At 43.0% G+C, this 27,929-nt stretch overlaps 1 protein-coding gene across 1 annotated transcript in view; it reads left to right on the forward strand.

The window, feature by feature from the left end:
• Positions 1-821: 821 nt before the first annotated feature.
• Positions 822-27,929, forward strand: part of wdr27 (WD repeat domain 27) — a gene marked incomplete at its 3' end in the record, with an annotated part of 79,279 nt that continues 52,171 nt past the window's right edge. The window contains exons 1-18 of the mRNA XM_080782977.1: positions 822-940; positions 1,564-1,745; positions 3,579-3,720; positions 4,122-4,246; positions 4,603-4,716; positions 5,113-5,164; positions 5,816-5,886; positions 6,345-6,474; positions 7,435-7,546; positions 10,150-10,241; positions 11,436-11,500; positions 13,320-13,456; positions 14,739-14,803; positions 20,000-20,069; positions 20,605-20,673; positions 20,768-20,871; positions 21,248-21,337; positions 26,490-26,611. Of these exons, the coding sequence (XP_080639103.1) occupies positions 1,599-1,745; positions 3,579-3,720; positions 4,122-4,246; positions 4,603-4,716; positions 5,113-5,164; positions 5,816-5,886; positions 6,345-6,474; positions 7,435-7,546; positions 10,150-10,241; positions 11,436-11,500; positions 13,320-13,456; positions 14,739-14,803; positions 20,000-20,069; positions 20,605-20,673; positions 20,768-20,871; positions 21,248-21,337; positions 26,490-26,611 (1,707 nt within the window). The 5' untranslated portion in view covers positions 822-940; positions 1,564-1,598. The remainder of the gene's footprint in view (positions 941-1,563; positions 1,746-3,578; positions 3,721-4,121; positions 4,247-4,602; positions 4,717-5,112; positions 5,165-5,815; positions 5,887-6,344; positions 6,475-7,434; positions 7,547-10,149; positions 10,242-11,435; positions 11,501-13,319; positions 13,457-14,738; positions 14,804-19,999; positions 20,070-20,604; positions 20,674-20,767; positions 20,872-21,247; positions 21,338-26,489; positions 26,612-27,929) is intronic.

The raw sequence follows: 27,929 nt of genomic DNA on the forward strand, positions 1-27,929 counted from the left end.
TTGTGAATTTTTGGTGATCGCCTCGGCCAATCAGGGATTGTGTATTTTGGTGGCGTCGCTGATCGGCCAATCCAATTAGGGATTGTGTATTTTTAGTGGCATCGCTCGGCCAATCAGAGTGCAAGTTGGCAGCTTGCTGCATATGTCGATGGCCCCCTCCACCGATTGGATTAATAAAAATTATATATAGGGAACGTAAAATCTTTAGAACATTGTAATGGGTATCTCGAACAGATCTATATAATTCAGATGTTTCAATAACTTGATTGGAGTCTGCTTATGGCAAATTTAATTGATTTGACATAGGTTAAAAAGTCCATGGATGCTGATACTGTGTGTGATGTTTGGCAAAATGTTTAGGAGTAATTTAAACATGTTTGTTTGTGTGTGTGTGTGTGTGTGTGTGTGTGTGTGTGTGTGCGTGTCTAGCCCTCTAGCCACTGACAGAGAATATTCACCAGCTGTCATATGATCCAACTAATCCTAGATAACCTCGCGTTACCAGGCTTTGCATCATCCAAGAGGAAGAGTATTCAAGAGGGGTACCTTCTCAGAAAGAGTGCAATTAAGAGACTTGAAACGAAACTCTAGCAGAGTTCCATGCAGTTGACTCTGCCTACACACTATCAGCTGTGACTGCTGTGTGTGTGTGTGTGTGTGTGTGTGTGCGTGTGTGTGTGTGTGTGTGTGTCAGCTGTGTGTAAAACTGTAAATTCTTTCTGGCCTCTCTTGTCATCGTATCGTAGAGGGAAAGTACTAGTAGACTGAACACCATGGTAGCCTACACAAAATTACACCAGCACCAGGAGAGAAAACCTGGTCATCACGTACGTGAACACGGACGGACAGGACATGTGCACTATAAGCTTAGCCTGCATGGCTAATACGCCCAGACTTCGGTCTGGCTCATTAGCCAGGCTATAAGCTCTCAGACCATGAGGTGAGCATGCAGACTATTATACTGACTTGTATGTTGACCCATGACGGTAATTTATTTGCTCTTTATAGTCATAGCCTACTCGAGGGGGTGGGAAACATTAATATTTCATACAAAGAGCCTGCATGGTTGCATTGCTATAGTGGCCACTAGCAATGCAACCATTGGCGAATGGCTACTCAAGCACTTATAGCAGTTGGCACCTATTATTGTGTCTTTATTTAGCTTATGATACGATAGAGTGAAAAGAAACCGAGGAGAGAGGAGGAGGTTCAGATAGGCGGCTACCGGCTGTACAATAGGTCTACTTAATTGGTACAGAAAAAGTAACGTACGGGCCGCCGGCCGGGACTTGTTTTGGCTTGCCTTGGGTGTCATCTTGTGGTTTGATCGAGAAGAGCATGCACAATGCATGTTGTTCTGCGGTGCCATGGCAACCAACGTGTTGCATTACAGCTAGGACGTCTTTCCAATTCCAAACAAACTTGGTCTTCTTGACTGTTACACCATAACGTCAACGATCGAGCCATGTCTGCAATTGGACTCCCCCGACCCCTCCCCAGCTGGTATTACATTTGATATCGATAATGGCATCGTTTTCTTTTGAAACCGTCTGTTAGAAGTAGAACCTATAGAAGAACGTCTGTGGTGGAGTGGACCCATGATGATGATGATGACTGAGATGCTGTCGTTGACCTGTGACAGACTGATGTCTCACCGGCAGCTCGCATGCTGTGCCTCGCATTGTTGCATACCGTTGAATTGCAAAGAACTGCTCATTTACAGTAACCCAAACACCAGCAAGAAGGTGAGTGAGACAATCCTTATGGCAATTAAAAGGGGTGTGCATGATATTTATCTTAGCTAAAGATAAGTGTTAAATGGCTCGCCGCTGTATATCCTGGTAGTATACTATATAATCATAGACCCTTTCGGAACCCTCGGTTACCTTTTTTCTGAAGTTTGGACACGGCACCCTAGGGTCCCTGACAGCTTATTCCGCCCTCCATAGGATGCAGATACATACTCTCTGTTCACACGGCAGCGCCGCGTGAGATGTTTCAAAGATGCATAACACAGCTATAGGAGACAACGGAAACGTGGACGAAACCGCATTAACCGCCGATGCCGTTAAGTATTTTATTTTTTCAAGTTTTGCTCTCTGAAATTCTCTCTTCCTTACTTCCCATGTCCCGCCTCCCACGACACAACAGCATTATAAACATCCTGCATGTACGGTCGGCCAATCAGAGGCAGCAACTAGGACCCAGCTGGGGTGCATACTTAGTTTAGACTAGTCATTGGTGCCCTGTGGGAGGTTAGGGTGAGGGTTTGAGATAGGTTGTAGTTGTAGGACTAATGACTGGTCTAACCAATGACTAGTCTAAACCAAAAACTGTCTAAACTAAGTACTGCACCCATGCAGCTAGCCAGTCTCGGTGCGGGAGACGGTACAATGGGAAGTCAATAAGGAAGTGAGGAAGAGAGAATTTCAGAGAAGCCAACATTTCAAGAAAAGTTTAAAAATACTTAACGTCATCGGCGGTTAATGCGGTTTTGTACACGTTTCCGTTGTCTCCTATAGGTGTGTTATGCATCTTACCAACACTCAAGCGGCGCCGCCCCTCTCCGTGAACAGAGAGTATGTACATCTGCATCCTATGCAGGGCCGAATAAGCTGTCAGGGACCCTAGGGTACTGCGTAAAAACTTCAGAAAAGATAACCGAGGGTTCCGAAAGGGGCTAGGGTAATCAATGCGGGGGTCTTCAATGTATTCCAGGCCAAGGTGTCATGAGAGTCGCGAGATGAAGCAGAGACCCCCACTACATATTGCATAAAATTGTGTTGCAGATTAAACTTTTTCACAGATTTAATAAATAACTTCATTATTCATAGACTTGTTTCACAGCAATAACAGTGTTGTGTAAATTAATGTTTGTTTACACAATTTATTTTCTATTATTAATATGTTTGAGTCATGTTAATGTGCCAAATGGCACATGCCAATGTGTGAACCAAATGGACCATTATGGATCCATATGGTTCCATTTGTATACACTCTGAGTCATGGGGTCCTTGAAAATAAAACATTCTGAGAACCATTTGTGGACTCATGCCATAGTGTCATAGTAAATCACAGTTGTACATATTCTAAAGAAAAACCTGGAGACTTGACATTCCGTAATTAGGTATTATGATCACAATAAGAACATGATGTGTAAAACAGAACATCTAATATTTGTCCCAAATGATACCAAGTCTTTGCCACGGCCCATATGCAGACATATTGATGACCCCTTCTGCAGTTTCAATCAGTGTTTTCTGACTAAGCTTTCCAAAGGGTCAACAAATTGGAAATCTTTGTAATTGGCATTGCTTTTTCAAATTCAGTGTTTATATGCCCTTTTCAAAGGAACAGGACAACATTTGAACTTATACAGACATCGATAAATATTGGTTATTGACGAAAACAGAAATGTTAATATGGCCAGAAATGTTTTAACATTGCAAACAATGTTAAAACAAAACAAAACAAAAATCAGCTGCTTTCTTTATTCATCGTACAATGACGTATATGTGGATTAAGTGGCTCATACAGGCAGTTGTTTTACATTTATGTGTCTGTATTGTCTGCTGCAGCCCTTACTACTTACAGGTCACCATGGGGACATAACTGCCATGGTTTTTGGAACGGGTAAAGACCCAGTTCTTCTGTGCTCTGCCTCGGCTGATTACATCATAGTGTGGGATATTGAGCGCTGTCAGAAGAGAGCAGCAGAGGGTAAGAAAAGACATTGATTGAAAACATGTCTCTGTGTTTGCCATGGTCGGTCAACATGCATACTATGATTAACAGGCTAAGATTCCTAAATTGATTCATTATATTTCTAGTTCAACAATGGTGGAAACAGCATTGTAATCACTATGGCAACAATTTGCTACTTGCTGTTGAACAACCTCTTTGAAATGCCTCTGAGATTTGTGTAAACTGGTTTTTACACCTGCTATGGTCCCAGGTCACCACCAGAGGGCACCCAAAGAACAAACTTAAGAGTTGCTATCAGCTGTGTCATGTTCATTATGGCATCTTGTATTTAAATTCACTTTAGCCTTTTATTTGTTAGGTCTTACAGTATTGTCGGTTGGCATAATGGACTGCAGTGCAAATGTTACTGTTTACAGGCAGGATTGCAGCTGGAACCATCATTGGGACTTCACTGGGTGAAGTGGACTACCTTGCTTTCAGTTTGTTTGATCAACGCATAGCTGCCTGCTCTCGAAACACTGTGTACATACTGAGCTCCAAGGTAGGACATGTAACACAGAATTTGTAATTCACTGTCTCATACTACAGCATGAGACAGTGCAGGGCGTTAGGGGTTAATTGTCTTGCTCATGGACACTTCGACAAGTACTAGTACTGGGCTGGCCGGGAGGCGAACCGGTGACCTTCTGAATACAATATGGCCTACCCAGTACCCACTGAGCTAGTTCTCAAATTGGACCAGGGTCAGGTGCAAAATGGACCCTTACAGGCCTGTACAGGTCCTGTACAGGTCCTGTACAGGTCCTTGAAATTAAAATATTCAAGAACTCACTGCACTATGCTAAGGCTGCCCCACAGAATGAAAATGAATTGGTCATCTTTTTTTCTCATCTCCAGAAAGAGGATGTGATGTGTACATTGACTGGTCATCTGGGTCCACTGACATGTGCCGAGTTCTGTCCCTGGAACATTGACATTCTAGTTACCACGTCAGAGGACCGAACATTCAAGGTACTATTGTTTACAATTCAGATAATCCTGTCAAACAGAACTTTTACTTAGTACAAGGAGTCATCGAAGGAGTTCCAGGGGGTCCCCAGCTAAATTTAGATAGATAGGAACCAAATGGACCCTTATTTCTCTGTAACAATTAACATTGCTTTTACAATATAAATTCATTGGGGTCCTAGAGATAGAAATTCCATTAAATGGAGCCCCTAATAATCTTCTCTTATCCCTGGCATATCTTTTCAAATGGGTTAGTAAGTGTCAATTTGGGGGTCCTTGACATAAAAAGGTTAGAGAACCACTATATGTAGCTACACTACACAAGGAAATGCGTTACTTGTGACATATTGTGTTGCAAGATGCGTAGAACGGATACTTAGCTGTATTCCTTTATTGCAGGTATGGGATTTAACAACAGAATGTGTCTACTACCAGTCCTTTGTCCTCTCAGGTATGATATGAACTGGAAACGTGAATGTTAATGTAGTGTAAAGTGTATGAATTTAATGCATTTATGTCACTCACACTATGAGATATTAATACATTGTACACTTATTAATTTATTGAATGTTGCAAAAATACAGAAATGAATAACTAACTAGTCTGATGACTCTGATGTTAAAGGAGAATTCCATCCTAGAAGGCTTTCTTACCTTTTTATTTGTTGTTGTTACATCCCCACCAAAGAGGTCCAGGTGTTATTTTGTGCAAAAGCGCATTATTGGCAATTTAAGTTCTTTTTCAACCCTTTCTCCTCTCATATTACGTTGTGTTCCTTCACCCTAGACGAAGGTGCACACACAGACACACAGACATGATCTGCTAGGTCTCATTGCGAATGCAGTGAGCACTTACTATGAGACGTCCAAAACCCAAATATGTACGAGCTGCGTTCGCTTCCCGCGTTTGCGCGTCTTACTGGTAGTAAGTGCTCACTGCATTCGCAATAATCCCTCAATGGGGGTTGGGTTTTTGTGCTAATTCGCTTATTCGATTGCTTTCGGGGGTCACGGCCCGAAAAATGTTGAGAACCATTTTTGCACAGCATTTGCTCAGCGTGTGCGTGTGTGTGTGTGTGTGTGTGTGTGTGTGTGGTGCACAGCATCTCCATTGCTCAGCGTATGTTTCCTGGAGGACAGCAGGCAGCTCATCACTGGCTCTTCTGAGGGACAGGTCAGTCACATGCACAAACTACGGTTGCTCCCTTGTGGCTAGCATAATATGATAATCCTGATTGTTTGTTATTTATTTAATAATAAATTAGATTATTAACCACGTGTGCCTGATTTGTGCTTTGGGTGTTTTTGAAAATGTTTGAAGCGTAAATGGGGACGCCAAAGGGGGTGACAGTGGTTGTTATGGAAATGGATTGTACAATGTTCTGCTTGATTAATGCCAAGGCGATGAGCATAAGATGCATCAGCTGACCAAATAAGATGCTTGAATTTATTGGCAAGCTTCACAATGACATAATCATGAAACCACGATTTTTGTATAGTTTTCGATGAAATGTGCAGCCCTACCATGAACTGCCTCTCATACGGATGATCATACGGATGATAACTATCGCCAAAACCCAATGATGACCCCCCCCCCTTAATTAACACAAATCAATCCATGCTCTGCTTTAGGTGTGGTGCTTTTCTCTCCCTGATGATCACAAGTGTCACTTGGTTACCAGGATGGACCTTCAGAAGATGCAAAAGAGACTTGAAAGGCAGCTCAACACTGCTGCTGCCAACAGGCCAGGTGGTGTTACAGGTGTGTCAAAGTAACAAGCAGGAGTGAAAGTGGTCTGTCTTGAGTGTACAGGGTTTGATGAGGTCAGATCATCATAATATGGAATGTCAGAACAGGTCAGCTCCATATATGGAGATCTAAGGGTGGCAGTGTCTTGAGTGTACAAGGTTTGATGAGGGCCCAGGTCGGGCCTGCTGAGAGCTCTAGTTTTTGCCGGCTGCTGGGCGCGGCTACACTAATAACTTTGGGCCGAGTAAGTCTAGAGTTTAAATGGACATGTATCAGTCAAAATATGCAGATCTAGGTGATGATACAGTCTTCTCCATGTATGGCTATCCAGGGTTTGATGAGGTCAGTGTTGTGATCTTCATATATGGAGACGGCTATATATGGAGCATGTCACGAGGCATGATGACTGACGGCCATATATGGTGGTGTGACGTGTCACGAGGCGTGATGGACTGACAACCATATATGGAGGCGTGACTGACTGAGCGAAGGGTTTGAGAAACGGTTGAGAAATGAAAGAGTTATCGTGTTGGGGTCCCTGTACTGTACTGTCACTGTACTACTGGAAGGAGGTAGGGCCCGCACAGCATTATTTTGGTAAAGTATTACTTTATTGAAAAAACGACAACGTTTCGATCCAAATGGATCTTCGTCAGGTCTAGTGACTGACCTGACAAAGATCCATTTGGATCGAAACGTTGTCTTTTTTTTGATGAACTGGAATTAAATAACATTCGTGGGACCTGTTACATAGCGATTATTCACTTCCTGCTTCTTGGTTTCTGAGTGAAACGGCTTTCAAAATAATACGGTCCCTCATAAAGAATGAACTACCGTGCTGGCGGTCCTGGATTACACAATTTATAGACACCAGATGGTGTTGGCGGTAAATTAGTTAATCCAAATTTACTGTCAAAATGAACACTGCCCCTTACATTGGTGTAACTACTGTATATAAATGTGTCCCTCTAGGAGTCATGCAAGAAGAGCAAACACATTCTGATATAGTGGAGACTTCAAAACCTGTCCTCAGAATGTCATTTTGCAGCTCGCTGACTGGCACTGGAGATATGGAGAAAAACAGGTTTGACAGTCTTTTTTAATAATACCTATGCAGGGGTATTATGAAAATTTAAGAACTTTTAAGAAACTTTTTAAGAAAAAAGAAGGCAAGAAAAGAAAATCTAAAGTAATGAACAAACTATCTATCTAATAATTTAGCGGTCGCTCGCTCGCTGTCTATTTCGCTCGGTCGCTGTCTTTCAGTCAGAATACTTCCTTGGCATAGAGCAAGACAGCCTCCTCACAACGTCACGACGCACGGACCGCCTCACGGAACCTAGCGCCGCATAACCTCGCCTCACCAGGCTTTCCACCACCTCGGAGGAAAGCCTGGTCTCTGTTTCAAAAGTCCGTATGATCCTCTCGGGAGCGGATGATATCGGTACGTCATGTTGTAGTATTGTTTTGTAGTCGACAGGCAGGAACAACGGGCGGCAATTTCCTTTTCCCTCAAACCCATTTTTCTCAATAAAAGCTACAGGCTACGAGAGCTTTTATTGAGGGAAAAGGAACCTTCCAATATTACAACATGACGTAACGATATCATCTGCTCCCGACCGGATCATATACCGAAATGAAATGATGCCCAGGCTAAGCACCGCACAGCCCTATCCTACACCCTTAATCTGCCCCTCATTACACACGGCAAACATTCTAACGTTCATCTTAATTCAATAAAATTGCGTCAAAAACAACTCCTCTCCCCGCAAATCACGTGTCACCAGTGAAATGCATGTTTGGCCGGACACAGATTAATACAGGGACACACTTTTCCGCGCAACAGACCCACGCGGGGACAACAACTCGGACCCTGATACTACAGCTACTCTTGCGTCAGTCGACATAACAACGCAGGAGTTGCGTGGCACAGGCACCTGAAAGCCAGCTCTGGCAGTTGGACGGGGGCATGTTAACGTGAACACACGCTGTTTCGACACCACACTGTCCACTCCCTCCTCAACCACCGTGCCATATAGGCTACATGCACGCTGAAAGCCTGGACACTGACTACGACAGTATTCATAATGTTATGATCCAACAGATATAAAAGTGCACAGGATTGTAACTGTTGCCAAGGCAATTCCCCGTCCGGGTGGACTTAAACCCTGTTTTCTTAAATCACACAAAACATCTCATTCTTAACCTGATTATAAGAACAAACTACAACTTGCTTTGTCCAAAAAGCCAACCTCCGCGTTCACCGTTTAATAGCTTATATCTCCATGGGCAGCAGAGGGGTAGTGGTTAGGGACCGTCTACAAAGTGCAACACCGGACGTGAAAATATTCAATAACTTCCATTCATAGGCAGAATATCACCACCAAATTTACATCACACATCAATGGTGTACTTATGATTGTACTACAGCATTTACTTGCAAAAGAAACGTTTAATTAGTGTACTTGTCAAAAGAGGCAACATTTTTTTAAATGGCCGATCTAAAAGCTTGCAGATCTGCCATTTTCAAGTCAAACTAAATGTAAATTATGTAATGCCTCAACTCCTACATTCCGTGTGCTTGTCAGGGTGGGTTGGGTGGGTCCCCAGTTCAAATATGATTATTTTGGAGGACTAAAAAGGTTGAGAACCACTGATCTAAACATAATATTGTGCTTGTGTTGCAACTGCCATTATTGTTTGTCATCTAATGTGACTTCACCAACTAAAACTGTTTTGCGCAATTATTTGACACAGCCACAGTCGCAAGCCCAAATTGTTCCGGGAAAAGAATGTAATATATATTCGGACATCCAAATTATAGTTTAGTATGTCATAATACATGTATTGCTATATGTTCTATCGCTACACTTAATGTCATGCTGTCAACTAAGTCTGGCAGCAGTTTTAAAAGCACATCTTCTTTATTAGTACAGCTTAATGGCTATGCGTGTTTCCATAACGTTCAGAGGAAACCTTAGTGGCATTAACTACTTCACGCTGTCAAAACATGTGATGCTGCCAGCTTAAGGAGGAACTTGTTTCAAACCCCAGCCTGTGACCTTAATTTATTATGTTAGGACAAATGATCTCAAAGCGCCATCTACACTCCACTCTCGTTCCAGTCAGAGGCTTCAGCCTGCACTACAGCGGAGACATATCGCTAACCACCATGGCCAAATGTGCATATTTGTGTCAGGAATTTTAGCAGGTGAAATGGTCAGATTTAGATAACAATATAGTTCTTATGGCGATACGATACTTTGGTTGATATGGTGTCAAAGAGGTTTTAAAAAAAACAATCTTCTCCTCACTGCTCCTCACCTCACCTCACCCCACCGTCTTTGTATGGCAGCGTGAGGTGGCAACAGTTTCCATCATCTTGTGTGTAAAGCCTACATGATTTACACTGCATTAAGTGAAGGGAAAATCCAGACTTGGATCGAACCTCAGGCCCATGGTGTGCACTGCTTGCCATTCCATCACATGCGCATGTTTTCCTTCAGTATGTGGTTACATTGTCTTCCCTGCTCAGATGCCCTTTTGGAGCCAAGTCCTCCTTTAACCACAAACCAGATTTTTCTTTCTTTATTTAAATTTTATACGTTGTCGTACGACATCTCGCTCGAAAATAGATTCCGCTATTTTAATTTAAGTTAGTTTTCCTTTCCTATCGGTCCCTTGCAGGAGAAACGGCTGCTTGTGGATTGGAAGCTCTGATGGCTTGTACCTGGTTGACCTGGCAACCTCAGACCTCCTCGCTGTCTTATGTTTTAAAGGTACGCTATGCCAGTGATTCCCAACCTGTGAGCCAGGGTCCACGGTTGGGCCGCGAGGATATGGCAACCTCTGTGCTATGCAGTAAAACCCTTAAAGCTGCACTATGTAACTTTCCTCTTCTACCTCTTGAAAGTAAGTGCTGATATTTAGTTTTTTGCCATTGAGCTAATATAACCTGTATGTGTGCTTGTGGGGATGAATTGAATTGTGACCTTCAGGTCAAAACGTGTGTCAGATCCTGTGTCTACTAGGTGAGACATGATCCTTTGCTGCATTCACATGGGCAGATGGCAAAGATGCAGTCTACCGTTCATTGTCAATGGAAGCCATAGCAACATAAAGATGCATCCAACGTTTTGTAGCTGCTGCATAAGCAACAAAGCTACAAAAGCGTTGAGAGCTGGTTTCAACTTAAAAATCACACCCGTGTGAAGTGAGGGGCACTAATATATAAAAGTCTCACTCATGTTGATTAGGTGATGTAATGGTGATGTAAAACAAACAGTGCCAACACAAACATTAAATGCCACTAACAATAAAGAGACAATATGACATAATGAGGGACAATATGATGTAAACGTTCCCTTCATTGGCGTTTTTAAAACGAACATTAGCGCCCCTCAAAAATAGAAATACGCTGTGTAGCTTTTGTATCTTTGTGTCTTGTATTTGCCTGTGTGAAGTGTGAACGCAGCATTTGACATGACCTAAATGTCTCAATAGAAGGGCAGCGAGACAAAATACAATCACCCTGATTGTATAAATTATATTGTGTTAACAAGAGCTTGTAGGTCTGCTATGAATATATGTTCTTTCAGAGCGAGTTTTTAAACTCAAATATTTGCTACTGAGAGGGTCCCTGGAACAACATATATTCAGATCGGGGTCGGCGGCCAATGTCATATACTGTATATATTTGGGGTTCCTTGACATGAATATGTTTGAGAACAACTGACATAGAAACATGGATATTTAATAAAGATAGAAGACTTGCCGGCTTTAATTTCAACGTCAGGCCTAAATGGGTTAAAAAAAAGGTTAGATAGTGCCCTTTAACTGAGCGTGCACCAATGGAACCATACATAACCATAACATAGCCATGAACAAGGAGATAGAATGCCTGATACAGCTACAGTAGGGTGCATACAGTACAGTACATACAGTATGTACATGTGCGTTTTGTTTGTTCACAGAGTTCCCCAAGGTCAACATCTCCATGGCAGGGTCATGGTCCATCTCTCCAGGAAGACAGAACAGCGTAAGTATCTCTAATATTAATGTATGTTGACAACAAATACATACAATTGTGGAATATATTGACATTAGACAACTGTACGTCCCCTCAATCTTCTATTAACACTAGTCCATAATAATTTCGTTAATTTCATAGATTTCATATATAAAACTAGGACGAAATGTACTGACATTTTCGTCAACAAATAAAAACTAGACTAAAATGTTGGAGGGACTAGTGGAGAAGAGATCCAGTAGAACTAAGACTAAGTCATTTTACGCTTGGCTGTGTGCAGGTGTCATGCTTCGAAAATAGCAGATCGACAAGCTCACAACACTTTGCAGAGCAACGTGGTGTGAGCTTGGAGATCGGCTATTTTCGGCACAAATGTATAAATCAGGCATTGTGATGCCATCAAGGCCCACCAAGTTGATTTAGTCGAGACTAAATCAACTGTAGCTTTAGTCTACTAAATATCATAAAAGTAAAACATTTCAGATGACTAAAATGTGAATTTTATTCAAAAATTTGCTGTCAACACCGGTCCATACTCATATTTCCACCCACTGTCTGTCCAGGCTATGGGACCGTGACTGCACCACCCTCAAAATGCATTTTGAGCTTGTAGATCTGCCATTTTCTTGTTTTCCTGGAAAGTTTTGGACATGCACCTGACAGCAACGATATGCCAATGGTCAATGCCTGTGTGCAATTTCAGCTAGACTGGCCAAACTGCTGCGGGGGAAAATGGCTGAGGACAGACAGAGGAATCTTCCTACTTGAGGATACAAGTAGGAAGATTCTCCTGCTAGAACATTCTGTAGACATATTACATGTGGATGCATTGCTTTTGTTTCCTATACTGATTTTGAATATCATAGGATGCAGTGATGCACATCCATCAAACCTTTGGTATTTTTATAACACTGCAATTAGCAGTTTACGGTTTCACGAGGCCAAGATTATGAGAAATGTAAAAGCTTTTACGAGGCTTGACTGTGGCCTGCCCTGCAGTGCATGCTGAAGTAAAGTGAATGTTTCTGCTCCAGCAACGATGCAATTATGTGCTACTTACGGAGCAAAGTAAAAGCTTCATACCTTCTCTTGCCCTCCTCTTTATTTATTTATGCCTATACATTAATTTTCAACCTAAGCTTAATTGGTTTCTTCTTCTTTAAAAAACAAACTACAATGCAATTTTTTTTTTTTACTTTTAATAATTCATTTATTTCTCCGTTTTTGAGGGGCGCTAGCCCCTCCTATATACAGGTTTAATGTACGTCATCTTGTCCCTAACACAAACATTAAATGCCATTAACAATAAAGTTAAGTTATGTTTTGTCACCGTTTGTTTCATAGCAACATGAGTTAGACTTTAATATTAGTATTTAATATTAGTGCCCCTCACTTCACACGGGTGTGATTTCTTTGTATTGTGCACCGCCGTACGATGCACAATAAAGAAATCACACCTGTGTGAAGTGAGGGGCGCTCTTATCATCATACATCATCATAAATCATCTCATTCTGGCCAATCACAATTTGCACCCTCACTTTTCAGTCTTCACTCTTACAATGTATATACTTTGCTCAGCCAATCAAATCATCGCTATGGGGTACCCGTGGCACAATCGTTATGCGATGCTCAACCAATGGCACATCTCTCACCCAAGCATTCCGGCCAATCACAGTTTGCATCCGTCTTCACTTTTGTCTTCAATGTTTGTGTTTACACAAACCCGGAAAGCTGGGCATAGGAGGGGCTAGCACCCCTCAAAGTATAAAATATGGCTTAAATGCTTATATGCTTGCTTAAATGTGCCTCCTCTGCCCTGGGCCACAGACGGTGTGCTTAGTGAGCTCCATGTTCGCTCCTTGTGTGGTCCTGCTGGAGGTCCAAATGCCAGACTCCGTAGATGGCCGGCGTGACCTCCTGAGGCCGAACTGGACAGGAGGTGAAGACCTCACAGTGGTCCCAAGGTAATGATGCATAACCACCCAGCATTAATCTGTCCAGTCTGTTAGCTATAGATACCGTAGAAGACTATGTTTTGCTCCAGGGACGCCCAGAAGAGAAGATATGTGTTAAAAAAAATGTTTGAAATGTTGTTTGAAATGTTAAATGGCGGATGTACAAGCTCACAACATGGCACCAAGTGACGTGCTGTGAGCTTGTATATCTGCTATTTTTGAATAGGCAAAGTTATGATGATTGTGATGCTGTATTAACAAACTTTGCCAATTTTCCCTTACTGGACAGTATGTATTCCCTTGTGACTGGGTGGTGTGTTGGGAACTTGTAGATCAGTTGTTCTCAAGGTGGGGTCTGGCGGGGACCCCCAGGGGTCCTTTGGGGGTTCCAGGGGGTCCCCAGCAAAATGAGCAACACTTCAACCCTATTTTATACTTCAGCTATTGGAAAATAGCCATTCCACCCAGCTCACAACGTTGTGAGTTTAGCATATCAGTTATTTTTTGAGCGGTGCTATGTCCCTGTGTCCGATCACGGAAATCTGCAAAGCGGTAACTCTGCCATTTCTCTAACAAAAGCCACCAGATTAGCATATTATGAATGCCTGAACTGTCGCGAACATAAACGAGGACAGGCAACGATCACTTAATCACTTCATTATGTGACGTCACCTGGTTTCTGTGTTGGAATACTGTGGTGAATGTTCACAAATATACTTGTGTAAATAACAGAAACAGAATGTGATCATTTCATCGCCATGTATTCGCTCAGCATTCACTGCCCTGCACGTCTCTGGTTTTGTAAACCTGTAATTACGGAGCAGTAGCAACATTTTGGTAAGTGTAATTGAAGATGCCAACTTGTTGCGCAAGCAAAACCTAACCAAACACACACAATGAGGGCTCTTTTGTCTGCCTCAGCAAGGCACGTTTTATTTTTCAAAATATCGGTAGCAAAACATCAGTAATGGATGTTCTAGGACTCTCCAAAATCGAAACGCCATCGGACCCAAACCTCTGGCATGGTTCAGGCTCTATGGGCACCTGACTGGCCTCCGGTGTGAGGGCATGTGGATATAGCTTACATTACACCTGGCCTCATTCCCAGAACCCCCGACCCAGCACTGACATTTCCATATTAAATTAGCTTATTATAAACATCCACGTCCTCTGGTTTTTCACGAGTCAACCATTATAGTGCTGTGCAGAGAATGAGAGGGGACTAATAATAATCCATAACTATGGAAAATGCTGTGCCTGTTCGTTTCCAGTAACTCTGTCTCCTTTACAGTGCTCCCCCACTGCTGGAATCTCCTCTGCATGCTGCCTTCAAACAGAAGGAACCCACAAAGAAAGGTCTGCAGCATTTCTGTTGTGATTCAAACTAGAGCCCGTCATTTGACTTTTTCTTTACCCTTTTGAGGAATTATGAAGCCCCAATTCAGCGTCCCAATTTGTAACCAATCTAAACCTGGCATACCTGTTTTGGGCATGTCATTATAGACAAACCTATTGGAAAAGTAACAGATCTACAAGCTCACAGCGCTTTGCAATGCAGTCGGCTGTTGTTGAACACTTTAGAGTAGGACTTTAGTGGTTAAATAAAATATGTTAAGCCGTGGCTGGACTGGAGACTGTTGTGGACGCCATATCTCAGCAACGCCTTGCACCTTCTTTGGCACAAATGTCCACTTGGACTTTAGGGATGAACTGATTAGAAGTACAGCAGGTGTTCAGTACGGTCCCTGTGACCTCATAGCTGTCCGAAACTAGACTGAGTTCAACTCTAATTGAAACCCTCACTCATACATCAGTGAGGTGTCAGGTATGCGTTATTATGGATTCCACCATAGCTCCAGGCAAACTCCGCCCCCTGCTGCTCAGAACCACAGGAAAACCTTGCCCCCTGCTGCTCAGAACCACAGGAAAACTCCGCCCCCTGCTGCTCAGAACCACAGGAAAACTCCGCCCCCTGCTGCTCAGAACCCCAGGAAAACCTTGCCCCCTGCTGCTCAGAACCACAGGAAAACCCTGCCCCCTGCTGCTCAGAACCACAGGAAAACCCTGCCCCATGGCTGAGGGAAGTAGGGTACTGGCCCCCCCTCGGACCGGAGGGGAAAATAATTGTAATCAAAACAGATTTCTGTTACTAGGCTTAATATGCTGTATTTAATTGCCTGTGTCAGTTTGCTCATGCGTGTGGAGAGGGAAAGTAAAAGCCACTTTTCCGCGTGAAAATGCGCACAATTTTGAATGGAGAATATATACGTCATATGTGGCTTTCAAATTGGCTTTTCTAACACAGTGCTACTGTTTTAATTCAGCTTGGGGCTTATAAATTCAATTGTCATCTTACATGGACAAGGACACTTCGCAGGTTTGAACTGGCAACCTTGCGGTTACCATCCAGCCACTCTACCCCTGAGCCACCGCCGCCCCTTGGTCATGAAGTGTGGGTCATGACCGAAAGAATAAGGTTGCAAATACAACCGACCGAAATTCGATGGGTGGCTGGCATCTCCCTTAGAGATAGGGTGAGAAGTTCAGTCACGGGAGAGAGACTCGTAGTAGACATACACACGCGCGCACACACACACACACCAAATATCAAATTTTACACACCTTATTCCAGTGCAAATAATACAAAAAAGCCGGAATAGCATTATTGGCCTATATACGTACAGTAAGACTTTCACAGTTAAATGGATCAATGTACAGACAAGCGTCATCGCGTTCAATACAGGAGATTCCTCACTGATATTAAGACATACGGGCGGGGTTTTCCTGGAGCTGCAGTGGGATCCATAATTACGCGTCAGGTATGAGGCTCAGGGGGGGAGAATACCTCTGCCAGAGAATCTCTGACGTTCTCAATATGACATCATACTGACCTCCAAATATGGACTTGCATATTTCAGTGTAGTGGTTTGCAGTAGTAGCACAGGACAGACAGATCTTGTCACAATGAATGCATAGTGAACTAGGTAATATTTGTCAAGACTTTGTGTGTGTGTGTGTGTGTGTGTGTGTGTGTGTGTGTGTGTGTGTGTGTGTGTGTGTGTGTGTCTCTCAAATGGGCACCAATAGATCCTTCGTAAGGCCATTTCTGGTACACTTGTATATCATTAGCTCCTGGCAGCTCTGAACTCTTCTGCTGGAGACGGTAGCTATGCTGCGGTTTACATGCTGCCATTACAGACAGTCGAGAAAGCCAGAATTAAAGAGCACGACTCGACCACAGCTGGAGTGAAAGGAGATGCTGGTGCCAGACTTGTAGGCGATCTCCCGGCGAGACCGGAGCTGCTGCTGTGCATGCACTGTCAGACCCCAAACCACAAACATCCATTGACTCCTACAGAGCCCCCCTCGCCCTGCCCCTCCGTATTCCCATGGGTATCTACAAAAAGTGCACATACATTCAAAAGAGGTGCAATTATGAGACTCCAGGAATGGAACGTTTTCCTCCATTGAGCACAATGCTGGAATCCAATAGTCCAGCACTGATTGACAGCTGCAACTTGATGTAGCAGTTTTTACATGAAATGAACCGTAGCTGTAGGATGGCTTTCTGCTGTCGCCACATACCCTCGTATGCTATAATCATGTCGTAAAGCCACGGCGTTGGCTTTTAGAGAGGGTGATGATAAATTGTTACACTTTTTGAGCCAGATGTCTTACTGATATACAGTAGCGTGAGGGCTGAAGTTGAATGCTGTATTGTTTCAGCATTGTTGGCATGGTCAGTGTTGCTCATTAAAAAGCACTAGAGCGGTGCCCGTTGGAGCCTCTACAGCGGTGCCCGTTGGGCACTGGCCTACTTGGAACGATGCAAGTTGGAAATGCATGCCCCACCCAGTTATTATGTCTGGGTGGGGCATGCATTTCCAACTTGCATCGTTGGAAATCGTCTGTCAGTGTCCAGACAGAGACTTGGTGCATTTATAGATAGATATTGGGTACAAACCATGCCATTGTTAGTTGTCAGGTTCTTAGAACCTAATTTGGGCCCTGATCAGGAGAGCCGGAGTTCTGGGAATCCAGAACGTATATTTTCCATGGCAAATCTACGCATTATGAGATTGTTGATTTTATTGCTTTTTTATGTTATATGTTATATGTTTTATGACTTTGACCAATTAGTCAGGGGCAAAGGAGCGATACAACACAGAAGTTTTTATTTTAATGTTCCAAATCCAGCACAAAGTACATCAAACAAACGGTCAACGAGTGACTGACATCGACAGGAGTAGAAACCGTAAATGAATCAGACATTAACAAACACTCAACGACGTTGGTGTAAACACCAGAGAGTGTGGTCTTGGGTGTGGCTCTGGACCCAGCCTCCCTGCAACAGAAAGCACAAACACATTAGGTGCCTTATCTACAGCAAGGTCTTTTTTTAGAGAGGGGTCTGGAAGCGAAGACGTGTACGATGGAATCCATCTTGCTTTGATGCAGGTCCACAAAAGTATGAATGCACAGTAAGACCCCAAGTTGTACATTGCACAAATTGGCCCAGCATATGGCGTGAGGACACTGAAAGGAAGGATGCTTGTCATATCTCACATCATGTGCCATCCTGATCATGTGATCGCAAAACGCATGGCTTCAAACTGGATGCCACCGGGTCTTACTGCACATGCATACTTTCGAGGACCTGCATCAAAGTAAGATGGAGTCCATTGTACGCGTCTTGACCTCTCTAAAAAGACCTTGATATCACTGTACTTGCTGCAGGTGCATCTGAAAATGTTATATGCTCTCAAGTTTCAGCCTAAATGGTCATTGTCAGGTACAGTCCTGTATGTGATTTGAACCTGTATGGGAATCCAAACTTCTACCACTTATACACCGGGATATCCCCGGATTAGCCAGGGGAGGTATTAGGCTTGAATGAGCTGGCAGAGCTCTGTTAAACTTAACAAGAACAATGTGACTAAGAGATTCACTGAAAAGAGTGTCAGCTTTTATGGTTGCATTTACGGTATACCGTAAATGCAACCATATAGCGCCTTTGTCCGAAGCTCTTAAAAATGTGTAACACATTCAAAGACCAATGGCAGGTATCAACCTGCTCATTGGGAGCAGTTCGGGGGTTCAGGACCACTGCTGCATTGTGTCACGTTTGTGTATACAGTGTGTATATAAAAGACGTGCCTAATGTCGGGCTGACTGACTCATTTCTGTTAGTACGGCTCCTCCCACTTAGTAGTAGTAAGGCCTGATTTATACGCCATTGTGCGCTGGTGTCACACGCCAAAAATAGACAATCTACAAGGTCACTCACAATTAGGTGATGCATTTATCGCAAGGTTTTCGAAAACCGTGGCAACACAGCTTCGTTTCATTGGCAAGAAAGTTCCCAGTGGTTTAAGCAGGATAATCGTATCGAAAAATAATCTGTGGAGGCCTAACCACACATTATTTAATTTAGTAAGCCTAGTGCATTATTTTTCAATAACCACACGACTTGTTATTGATTTACCGCCACAAGTAGCTGCTGAGTTGGTGTTAATGCGATGAAATGGTTCAGTTCTGTTCTATAGCAGCTTCCATTGCTGAGTTACCAGGCAGGGACGATGTGACTCTTTCTGACGCGGCCTGCATTCGGGAGGATTGCTTTTGGAAAGCCACATGCATTTTAATGGTCGTGGAAAAACTGAGCTCACTGGTATAGCGAAGGCACTGACAAGCGAATGGGGGGTGGGGGGGGGGGGGGGGAGGAGGAATCCGCTCAGTCCCACAGAGTTTGTGGTTTATGCACTTAAGTTGTCTCCTGGGCTGCATGAGCTGCACTGTTAAATCCTCCGTGTTCGTTTGACTCTGACGGTGTACAAAATGGAACCAAATGCAACCGTAGCGAACACTCAGGATTTTACTAAGTGGCCAGCCTACCCAGGTTTGGACCTCCATTCTCACAGTCACAACCCCCGAAGATCACATGCCAATACAATTATTTGTATTTCCCTAATGATGATGATGATGATGATAATAATGGACAGTAGTAAGGTTTAATGAAGAAGTTGCTATATAAGGATTTTTAACTACTGAGCATTGTCAGAAGACAGCCATGTTGCTGTTATTACTAGCCCACTCCAAGCAGCTTCAGTCTGATCATCAGGCTAACTTCATACCAAAGATGGTTAATTTATGAACATCTGCCATCCTAATTGGAGCCACTAGAGGCAAAATGGTACACAAATCCTACAAATTGTGGGCTAATGGGGCTAAAGAATGTGTTCACGTTCACCCCTTCCATTGGAATGAATTCACTCCACCCTGCTTCCGGTCTCCTAAAAACGTGGACGGACGTCTACTTCACGCAGATACAGGATGTAAACCAGAGATGGCAGGTCTTTTGATTGTTTTGACTTGGTTCATACTCAAGAGCAAAAGGACCTGACTGTTCAATAGTGTCTTTGATCTTTATAGTTGGAATAATATATCCTTTTACTTTCAGCTTGAGTATCATCTTCTTGCTGTAGCTGTACTTCATATTCACAAATCGTTCTGGATGGCACGTCTCATTATCTTTCTTATGTTTTGACATAGGAGGTGTGAGGGAACAGCCCCTGGTCTTCCATTCCAATGTGAGGTCATCAGGATACACCAGCTCTCCTCGGTAGGTCCATGGACTGGGATACGTGGCTGGTGGCCTCCTACATACTAGCGTTCAGGGAGGATTCATATTTCACATTTGACTTTTGATTATTTAATATTTCCATTTGTTCGAGCCAGGTCAATGAATAGCATAAACGCTGAAACCTGATTTATATACTTAGTTGCGTGCTGGCATCGCACACTGAAAATGGCTGATCTGCAGATCAGCCATTTTTAGTGCAAGCTCTCAACGCAATGCATTTTGAGCTTGTAGATCGTCTATTTTTGGCACACGAGACCGTTGTGCAGCTAATTGGGCTTCTACTTGGACCACTCTCACTATGTATTGGTGGAGGGGTGCATGTTACACCATTATTCATGCTGGCTTTCAGTGGAAAACACAAACAACAGATTTCCATCTCAAACAGACGCAAACATTTCTAACTCATGACTTTAATGCAAATCCTTTATTTATACTGGTACATTTGTTATGACAGGAACAATAAATGTCTGCAGTAGTTGAACCTCAGTGCACATTTTAAACTGCTGCTTTTCAGAAGAAATATGTTTTCACCCAAGACGAATATTCAGAAGACTTCACACACTACAAAGACTAACAAGAGAATGTGAGTATTCCTTCTAACCATCCAACTTTGCAATAAACATGCAAAAAAATCATTTTTCATGGAACAAAGACGTCTGTTTATTTATCTTTGTCAGAGGATGGAAGCTCAGAGATTATCCAGCAAACAGCACTGCACCCAGTGTTCCACACACTAAACTAAGCATCGCCAAGAAACCAGTCTGTTGCTTTCAATACTCAGGTGAGTGTCCATTGCACCAGCCACCAATACTGTACATAATCATTGTCATAAATTAATATCATAAATATATGTGTAGTAGACCTGGAGTCCAGGATGAAACAATAAGACTGTAGCTCTAACTTCATAATGTTTCTTTCAAACTCGTGTTCATATTTTTGGAATATGATTTATTTATATATTTTGTAATAAATCAACTTTTTTTTCTTTCTAAAATGTTCAAAAACTAGGGCAAATAGCCAATCTACAGTAGTTTGGCTATTTTAGCTACCTGACACCGTGGTAATTGGTATAAAATAGGGTTGCAGTGGTTATAGCTTTAAAATCCACATCAAATTATAATGAAACTATTGTCTCTTTTCTTGTCGTTCCTATATAGGCAATGGGAAACACATCCTCTGTGGACTTGGAGACGGTTCAGTATTATTATACAAGTCTTCCCTCACCGGCAAACCAGCTGTCTACACAGGTGCGTGTGGTGTGTGCATGTGTGTCCCTGCATTCACACCTCTGGGTGAACAGAGCTTTTGTCTGCAGGGATTTTTGGTTGCTTTAGTTCCCTCCAAAACAATCTACATTAGAATGCTATTTGGCCTGACCTTTGGGCAAATATTTATTTAGTCAACATTTCGCATCGCTAAATTAGGATGTCTTTGCCCCATTTCCTTTACGCTATGGTTCCTGTGGGAGCCCAAAAGAGGGTCTGTGTCTGCATGCATGTCTTGGGCTAATCTTGCAAACCACTGGACCAACCAGCGCTAGGTTTCTTGTGCACGCTGCCAGTAGGCCAAGGAAGTAAAATATTTACTGGAAATCTTATACTGGAAATCAATGGATGTTGAACTGAAACTTTAATCAAATATTATCAAGATGATAAGATATCATAGTACGTCATTGGACTTACATATCATACATCTTTTTTTTTTTTTTTTAAGATTTAACTTTAAGACAAAAAATATAAAACAATGAAACAATTGCTTTAAGAACTCTTGTTTAAATATTGCACGAACATGTTTGCACGTACAATTTGATGTAATTTAACGAGTCCAATATTACAACGTCATCCTTGTTGAGCCTCCTCTCCGCTTCAGCTCTTAAAAACGCTCTGACATTCTTTTCCTTTTGTGAATCTGCGTAAACGGTGTTCTTCTCGGCGCCCGCCGTCCTGTCGCCTACTACGCAAACCTTCTTGTCTGTATTCTGTTCAAAGTACTTTTTTAATTCTTCTGCCCTTCGTGTTTTACCACTACAGCGATAACCGCACATCACGATAAGCGGCATAGTTGCTTTTAGGTATTATTATTTGACTGATGACATAACTTCTTAAGTAGATGGAGAATTTGTTTCACTAGCCCGTCATGTTGTTATTTAAACTGGGAGTGATCTCCCTGATGTCATAGATGACTAGGCTAGTACTGATGTCATAGACTGGCCACATGACGCGCAGGATCCATGTGGATATCGCACCGTTATATGCTGCCCCATCTTGTTATAAATGCCGTCCACTTTAAAATAGGAGAGTAATTTCACTGTCGGGCAGAAACCTTGTATCTATCATATTTCATCGGTTTATACTTTTCTGTAAATGAATCCTATTTTATACTATCGTTGTAGGACAATGGAGCACACAAGTGGAAACACGCAGATCTACATTCTACAAGCCTGCGGTGCTTTGTAGGCTTATGGGTCGGCTGTGCTGTTACTGTACTGTTACTGTGCTGTTACTGTATGTAGTCTTACTGTGCGTTACATAACCGCGATATTGCAGTTATTGTACCCAGCCCTAGTGTACTGTAGTTTATGTGTGTGTGTGTGTGTGTGTGTGTGTGTGTGTGTGTGTGTGTGTGTGTGTGTGTGTGTGTGTGTGTGTGTGTGTGTGTGTGTGTGTGTGTGTGTGTGTGTGTGTGTGTGTGTGTGTGTGTGTGTGTGTGTGTGTGTGTGTGTGTGTGTGTGTGTGTGTGTGTGTGTGTGTGTGTGTGTGTGTGTGTGTGTGTGTGTGTGTGTGTGTTAGTAAGGCCAGGCAGGGCCTCGAGCCAGACCATTTAGGGCCGGGCCGGGCCTTAATTTTCAGGCCTGTTGAGAACTCTAGTTTTCGCCGGCTGCGCTAATGACTTTGGGGTGGGCCCGTCTAGAGTCAAAAGTGAGACATTGAAGAGGAAGGACGGGTGGGGAAGGATCAACATATGGAATGTCAGCACAGGTCAGCTCCATAGAGATTTAAGGGTTTGTTGAGATCACATCAACATGTGTCCGTGAGGTCAGATGCTCCATATACGCAGATCTACAGTAGGTGATGATCCATTCTTCTCCATGAATGGCTATACAGGGTTTGATGAGGTCAGTGTTGTGAAATTCATATATGGAGACGTCCATATATGGAGCGTGTCATGAGTGACTGACTGACATGAAGTGTGACTGACATGAAATGCAGGTTTTCATAGTAAACTAAACGCGAACTAAAAGTGAACTTAAAGAGTACTACATTACTGTAGCTCCATTGATCCAATTTGGTACACAGTCGATTGATTGATCATTAAAATAAACATGCTCTGAAAATGCACGTGGCCCACCCACCACCCAACACGGCAGCCATCCGGTTTGCCGAATGCTTTCAAGATTTTCGAGTACAGGATCCAGAAAAAGGTTGAGAACCACTGATTTAGGCCTATCTTTATTTTTGCTTGGGTTGTGTAACATTATATAACAGATCCTTGAACTGAGATGAAAGACTTCAGGACGGACCAGTCCAAATATTCGTTGAGTGGGCCATCACTGTCAGACCCCATAGATAAAGAGCTTTCCCTTTTTGACCAGAAATGCATTCTTTGGTTACATACCAAAGCAAGCATGAATTCGAGGAGGTGCTCGGTACATGCCGTCTTCTCAGAAAGTCAGAGACTGGCGGCGGGGAAAATGAGAGATGAAATGAAAGGGCACAGACGCACGCACGCACAGCAGCGTCGGAAAAGCCAGACTTAAGCCAGTTGGTTTTCAATCTGGGGCCCAGGGGGACAATTGGAAAATAGAGGTAACTGAAAAGAGACACACACATTTATTTTTAACTTTTTTTAAAAACATTCCTTGGAAAAGTGACAAGCTTTGCATGTCATATGTCATCCTCAAAATCTGTTTGATAAAAAATATATCAAATTACTGTCAAGGCTGAAAAAAAACAAATATTTCTCTATTATTTCAACAAAGTATTATTTAAAACTATTGAAGTATTGTTAAATCCTCCCCTATCCACATGTCTGGAAGCCTCCCCGGAGGTATGCAAAAGTTTCCTCTGCTTTTGTATAGATAAAATAGCCACTATTAGTATTAGAGTCCTCTTTCCACCCCCTGTTCTTGACCCCCCGACGTCTGTTACTCATGTACCTTTGTGACATTGTTGCAAAAATGTAACCCTCATCCTACCCGTTAGATGCCATCCCCACCCGTCTTGCGACAGGCGATGTACCAGCACATTTTAAAGTAGCAGTTGTGGAACCCCTAATCAAAAAAGCCAACCTGGACACCTCTGTATTATCCAACTATCGACCAATTTCCAAGCTTCTGAAAAAACTGCACTTTTACAATTAGTCTTTTTGAGTGGTGCAACCACTCCAAGGAACAGCAATGTCCGTGTTCACCTATGTGTCCGCCTATGTGTTGGTCCGCCTATGTGACGTTAATGAGCACCAGTATGACTTTTTATGATCTTTTAATTTCCACAGATAATGGTGACACTGTAATCCTTTTACTCTTAGATTTAACTGCTGCTTTTGACATGATAGACTACAAATATCACGCCTGGAGCACAGTGTAGGTATCAGGGATACTGCCCTAGACTGGTTCAAATCATACCTATCAAATAGATCATTCTCAGTCAAACTTGGTCATCATACATCTTCTTCCGCCCCCCCCCCCCTGTCTTCTGGAGTCCCCCAAGGTAAAATGATTGGTCCCATCCTGTTTTCACTTCTCCCCCTAGGACTCATTTAAAAAAAAACCTGACATCTCCTGCAGTACCATCTATACGCAGATGACTCTGCAAATATACATGCCCCTAAATAGAAACAGCAACAGCCCCTAGTCCCCTCTCTTTGATTGTTTAAATGATATTAAACCCTGGATGGCCCTAAACTTTTTTCAATATTAATGCAAGTAAAACAGAAGTGCCATTAGTAATGCTCACCCCTAATGCTCACCTCTTAGACCTGGGCCATGGTCTCCAATTTAGTTAAAATGGATAATGCTTTTAAACTTGATACAGAAATAGTGGTTAGATCTAGTTTTAATCATTTGAGGTTTTTATCACAGATTAAATCAGTTTTATCTTGACCAAGAGCGAGTGATACACGCTTTTATTACAACTCTCCTCGATTATTGTAATGCCCTCTACGCCGGCGTCAGCCAAGCCTCCCTCTCCCGCCTTCAACTTGTTCAGAATTCTGCCACACGACTTTTAACAGGAACCCGGAAATATGAACACTTGCTCCCATTTTAGCTGCACTCCACTGGTTCCCAGTACGTTTCAGAATCCATTTCAATCTTTAAATGGATCAGCGTCAGTTTATGTTTCCGATCTCCTAAAACCATATGTTCCATCTAGATCACTGAGGTCAGCTAATCAAATGCTCCTTGTCATCCCCAAGGCAAGGTGTGAGAGAAGAGGCCACCGAGCCTTTTCAGTCATTGCTCCTAAACTGTGGAACAGCTATACCTAGCCGTGTCAGGCTGGCTCCAACACTACCTGTTGTTTTTAAAACGCATCTTAAAACTCTTTTTTATTCCTTGGCTTTTAAACCGTGATTAATGTTGTATTCCTGACTATCTGATTGTATTGTATTATGTTTTTATTACTGCTTTGCCTAATTGTACAGCACTTTGGTCAACTTTGTTGTTTTAAATGTGCTCTATAAATAATGTTGGATTGGATTTCAATTCATACAATTATTGTGGCAGTTTTAACCACTTATTCTTTAGTGAAACTGACCTGAGTTGGCTCTGTACTTCCTTCTACAGTAAAGCTCTTTGCCAGAAATAGCCGACCTACAAGCTATTGTAGGTCGCAACGTGAGCTTGTAGATCGACTATTTCTGCCTAATGTTCTAATCGGGGACTGTAGGGTTCAAGTGGTTTCCACTTGGCATCCCTATTTTGGGCTTGTTAAGAATTTCGAAATAATGATAATGATCCCAATTTTTAAACATGTGTGCTTGTACACAACCTATTTGTGCAAGACATTGCATAATAGGGGGCTGCAGCCATAAGCTATATGGCTATGTGGGGGTCCTTGGTATGGAAACGTTTGTGAACCCCTGAGCTACACCAAGGCATGGAGAAAATCTTTGTTGATTTTCATCCAGCCTTACTGTGACAGGTGTTGGTGCACACCAGTGTATGTCACAACTCACAAGACATACACGTGTCTGTGTGCACCTCCACAAGAGGGCAGCAGATATAATGGGACAGCAGTGGAAGGTGACCAGGAGGTCACAATGAACCTCTCTCTGCTCCTCAGTCTGCTTGGCTGTATGAACAATACCATGATTGAATACTGCGGTCACACACCCACTGTACTGTAGTTCCAGCAGGGTAATCGTCAACCGTTTGTGCGTGTGTGTGTGTGTTTGCAGGCCATGGCAAGGCAGTGAGCAGTGTGGGCTGGAGCCACAGCAGAAAGTGGTGGCTCAGTGCATCAGAGGACCAACCACTACAAATCTGGCCCTGTGACAATGCAGAACCCGTCATTTCTATGGTAAATGTCCTGTTCAGTGTTCAATGTTGGGGGGTGGGGGGGTTGGCAAGTATGTCACATGTACAAATACACCCCCTGGCCATGATGCTTGGTGCATGAGTGCCAACTGCCATGCAGCTGGGATGCATTGGGTTCCATTTTTATAGTCCTAGGTGCCTTCACGGCCAGCGATTGAACCACGACCTCGCGGGGGGGTGGGGGGGGGGGGGGTTCTCTACACCAGTGTGCCGTTTGATATGTCCAGGTGTGCCGTCTGATTTGACAGGAAGTAACACTAACCCTCCCCCCGATTTTTAGGCTATGAAAGGTGTGTCCTGGGACAAAAAAGTTTGGGAAACACAGCTCTACGCCTAGGATTCCCAACCTGTGTTCTGCGGCACTTTAGTGTGCCATTTGATATGTCCAGGTGTGCCGTCTGATTTGACAGGAAGTAACACTAACCCTCCCCCCGATTTTTAGGCTATGAAAAGTGTGCCCTGGGACAAAAAAGTTTGGGAAACACTGAGAGGGTTCTCTCTCCTGATGTGTATACTGTACCAACCTAAACATGTATTTTCTGTTTGCTAAAGGGCTTATGTGTTGTGAAAATAAAATAGTATGGGGCTCATGCAAGTGAACTCGTGTGAATAATGACAGAGGTACTGTCTATGATGTTGACACAGCAAAATAAGTGTTTTCACAAAGTTCATGTGCGAGGCTCTCTGTGACCTCCACGTGTCCAGATCACTGAGCATGTACTCACTTCCTCGGTGGACCTCACACTTTCCCCAGAAAGCATTAGCGGGACAGTTGGATGTATGGCCAAGTCAAAGCATAGGTCTGTCCTCAAAGCCGGGTTCTCCCCCTAGCTCAGCGTTTTCGTCTCGAGACCCTGTCGAGAAATTTGGTGTTTTCCCCGGTACAAACTTACAAAAGAATACATTATGAATTATCCACTAAAGCCCTTTATTTTTGTAAGATAGCCAAAATTGCTGTTCGTTTTAGATTTTAGGTGAATGTTTCTGAAAATATCTGGAAAAATTAAGAAATAAATAAATTGTAGGAAAGGTAAACAAAAAAACAGGGCATTTACTTGCATGGCCGCCCCATAGAAAATGGTCACTGCCACCTAGCTGACGACGCTGAACTTTGGTGCTCCTCTCCTCTCACTTCAGACGGGGCCCTGCAGCCGCCCAGGCTGTTAGAAGCTTGGCTCAAGTTGCAGCTTTTTGGGGGGTGATTTTCATCTTATGAAACACCTTTGGCAAACAAACAGAAGTCATTTTAGGGAGGAGAGCAGCTCTGTCAGGGCGAAGCCAAACGTACACATGGCTTTTCT

Source organism: Protomyctophum bolini (genome assembly GCF_963924005.1).
Source record: "Protomyctophum bolini genome assembly, chromosome: 14".
Classification (NCBI taxonomy): domain Eukaryota; kingdom Metazoa; phylum Chordata; class Actinopteri; order Myctophiformes; family Myctophidae; genus Protomyctophum; species Protomyctophum bolini.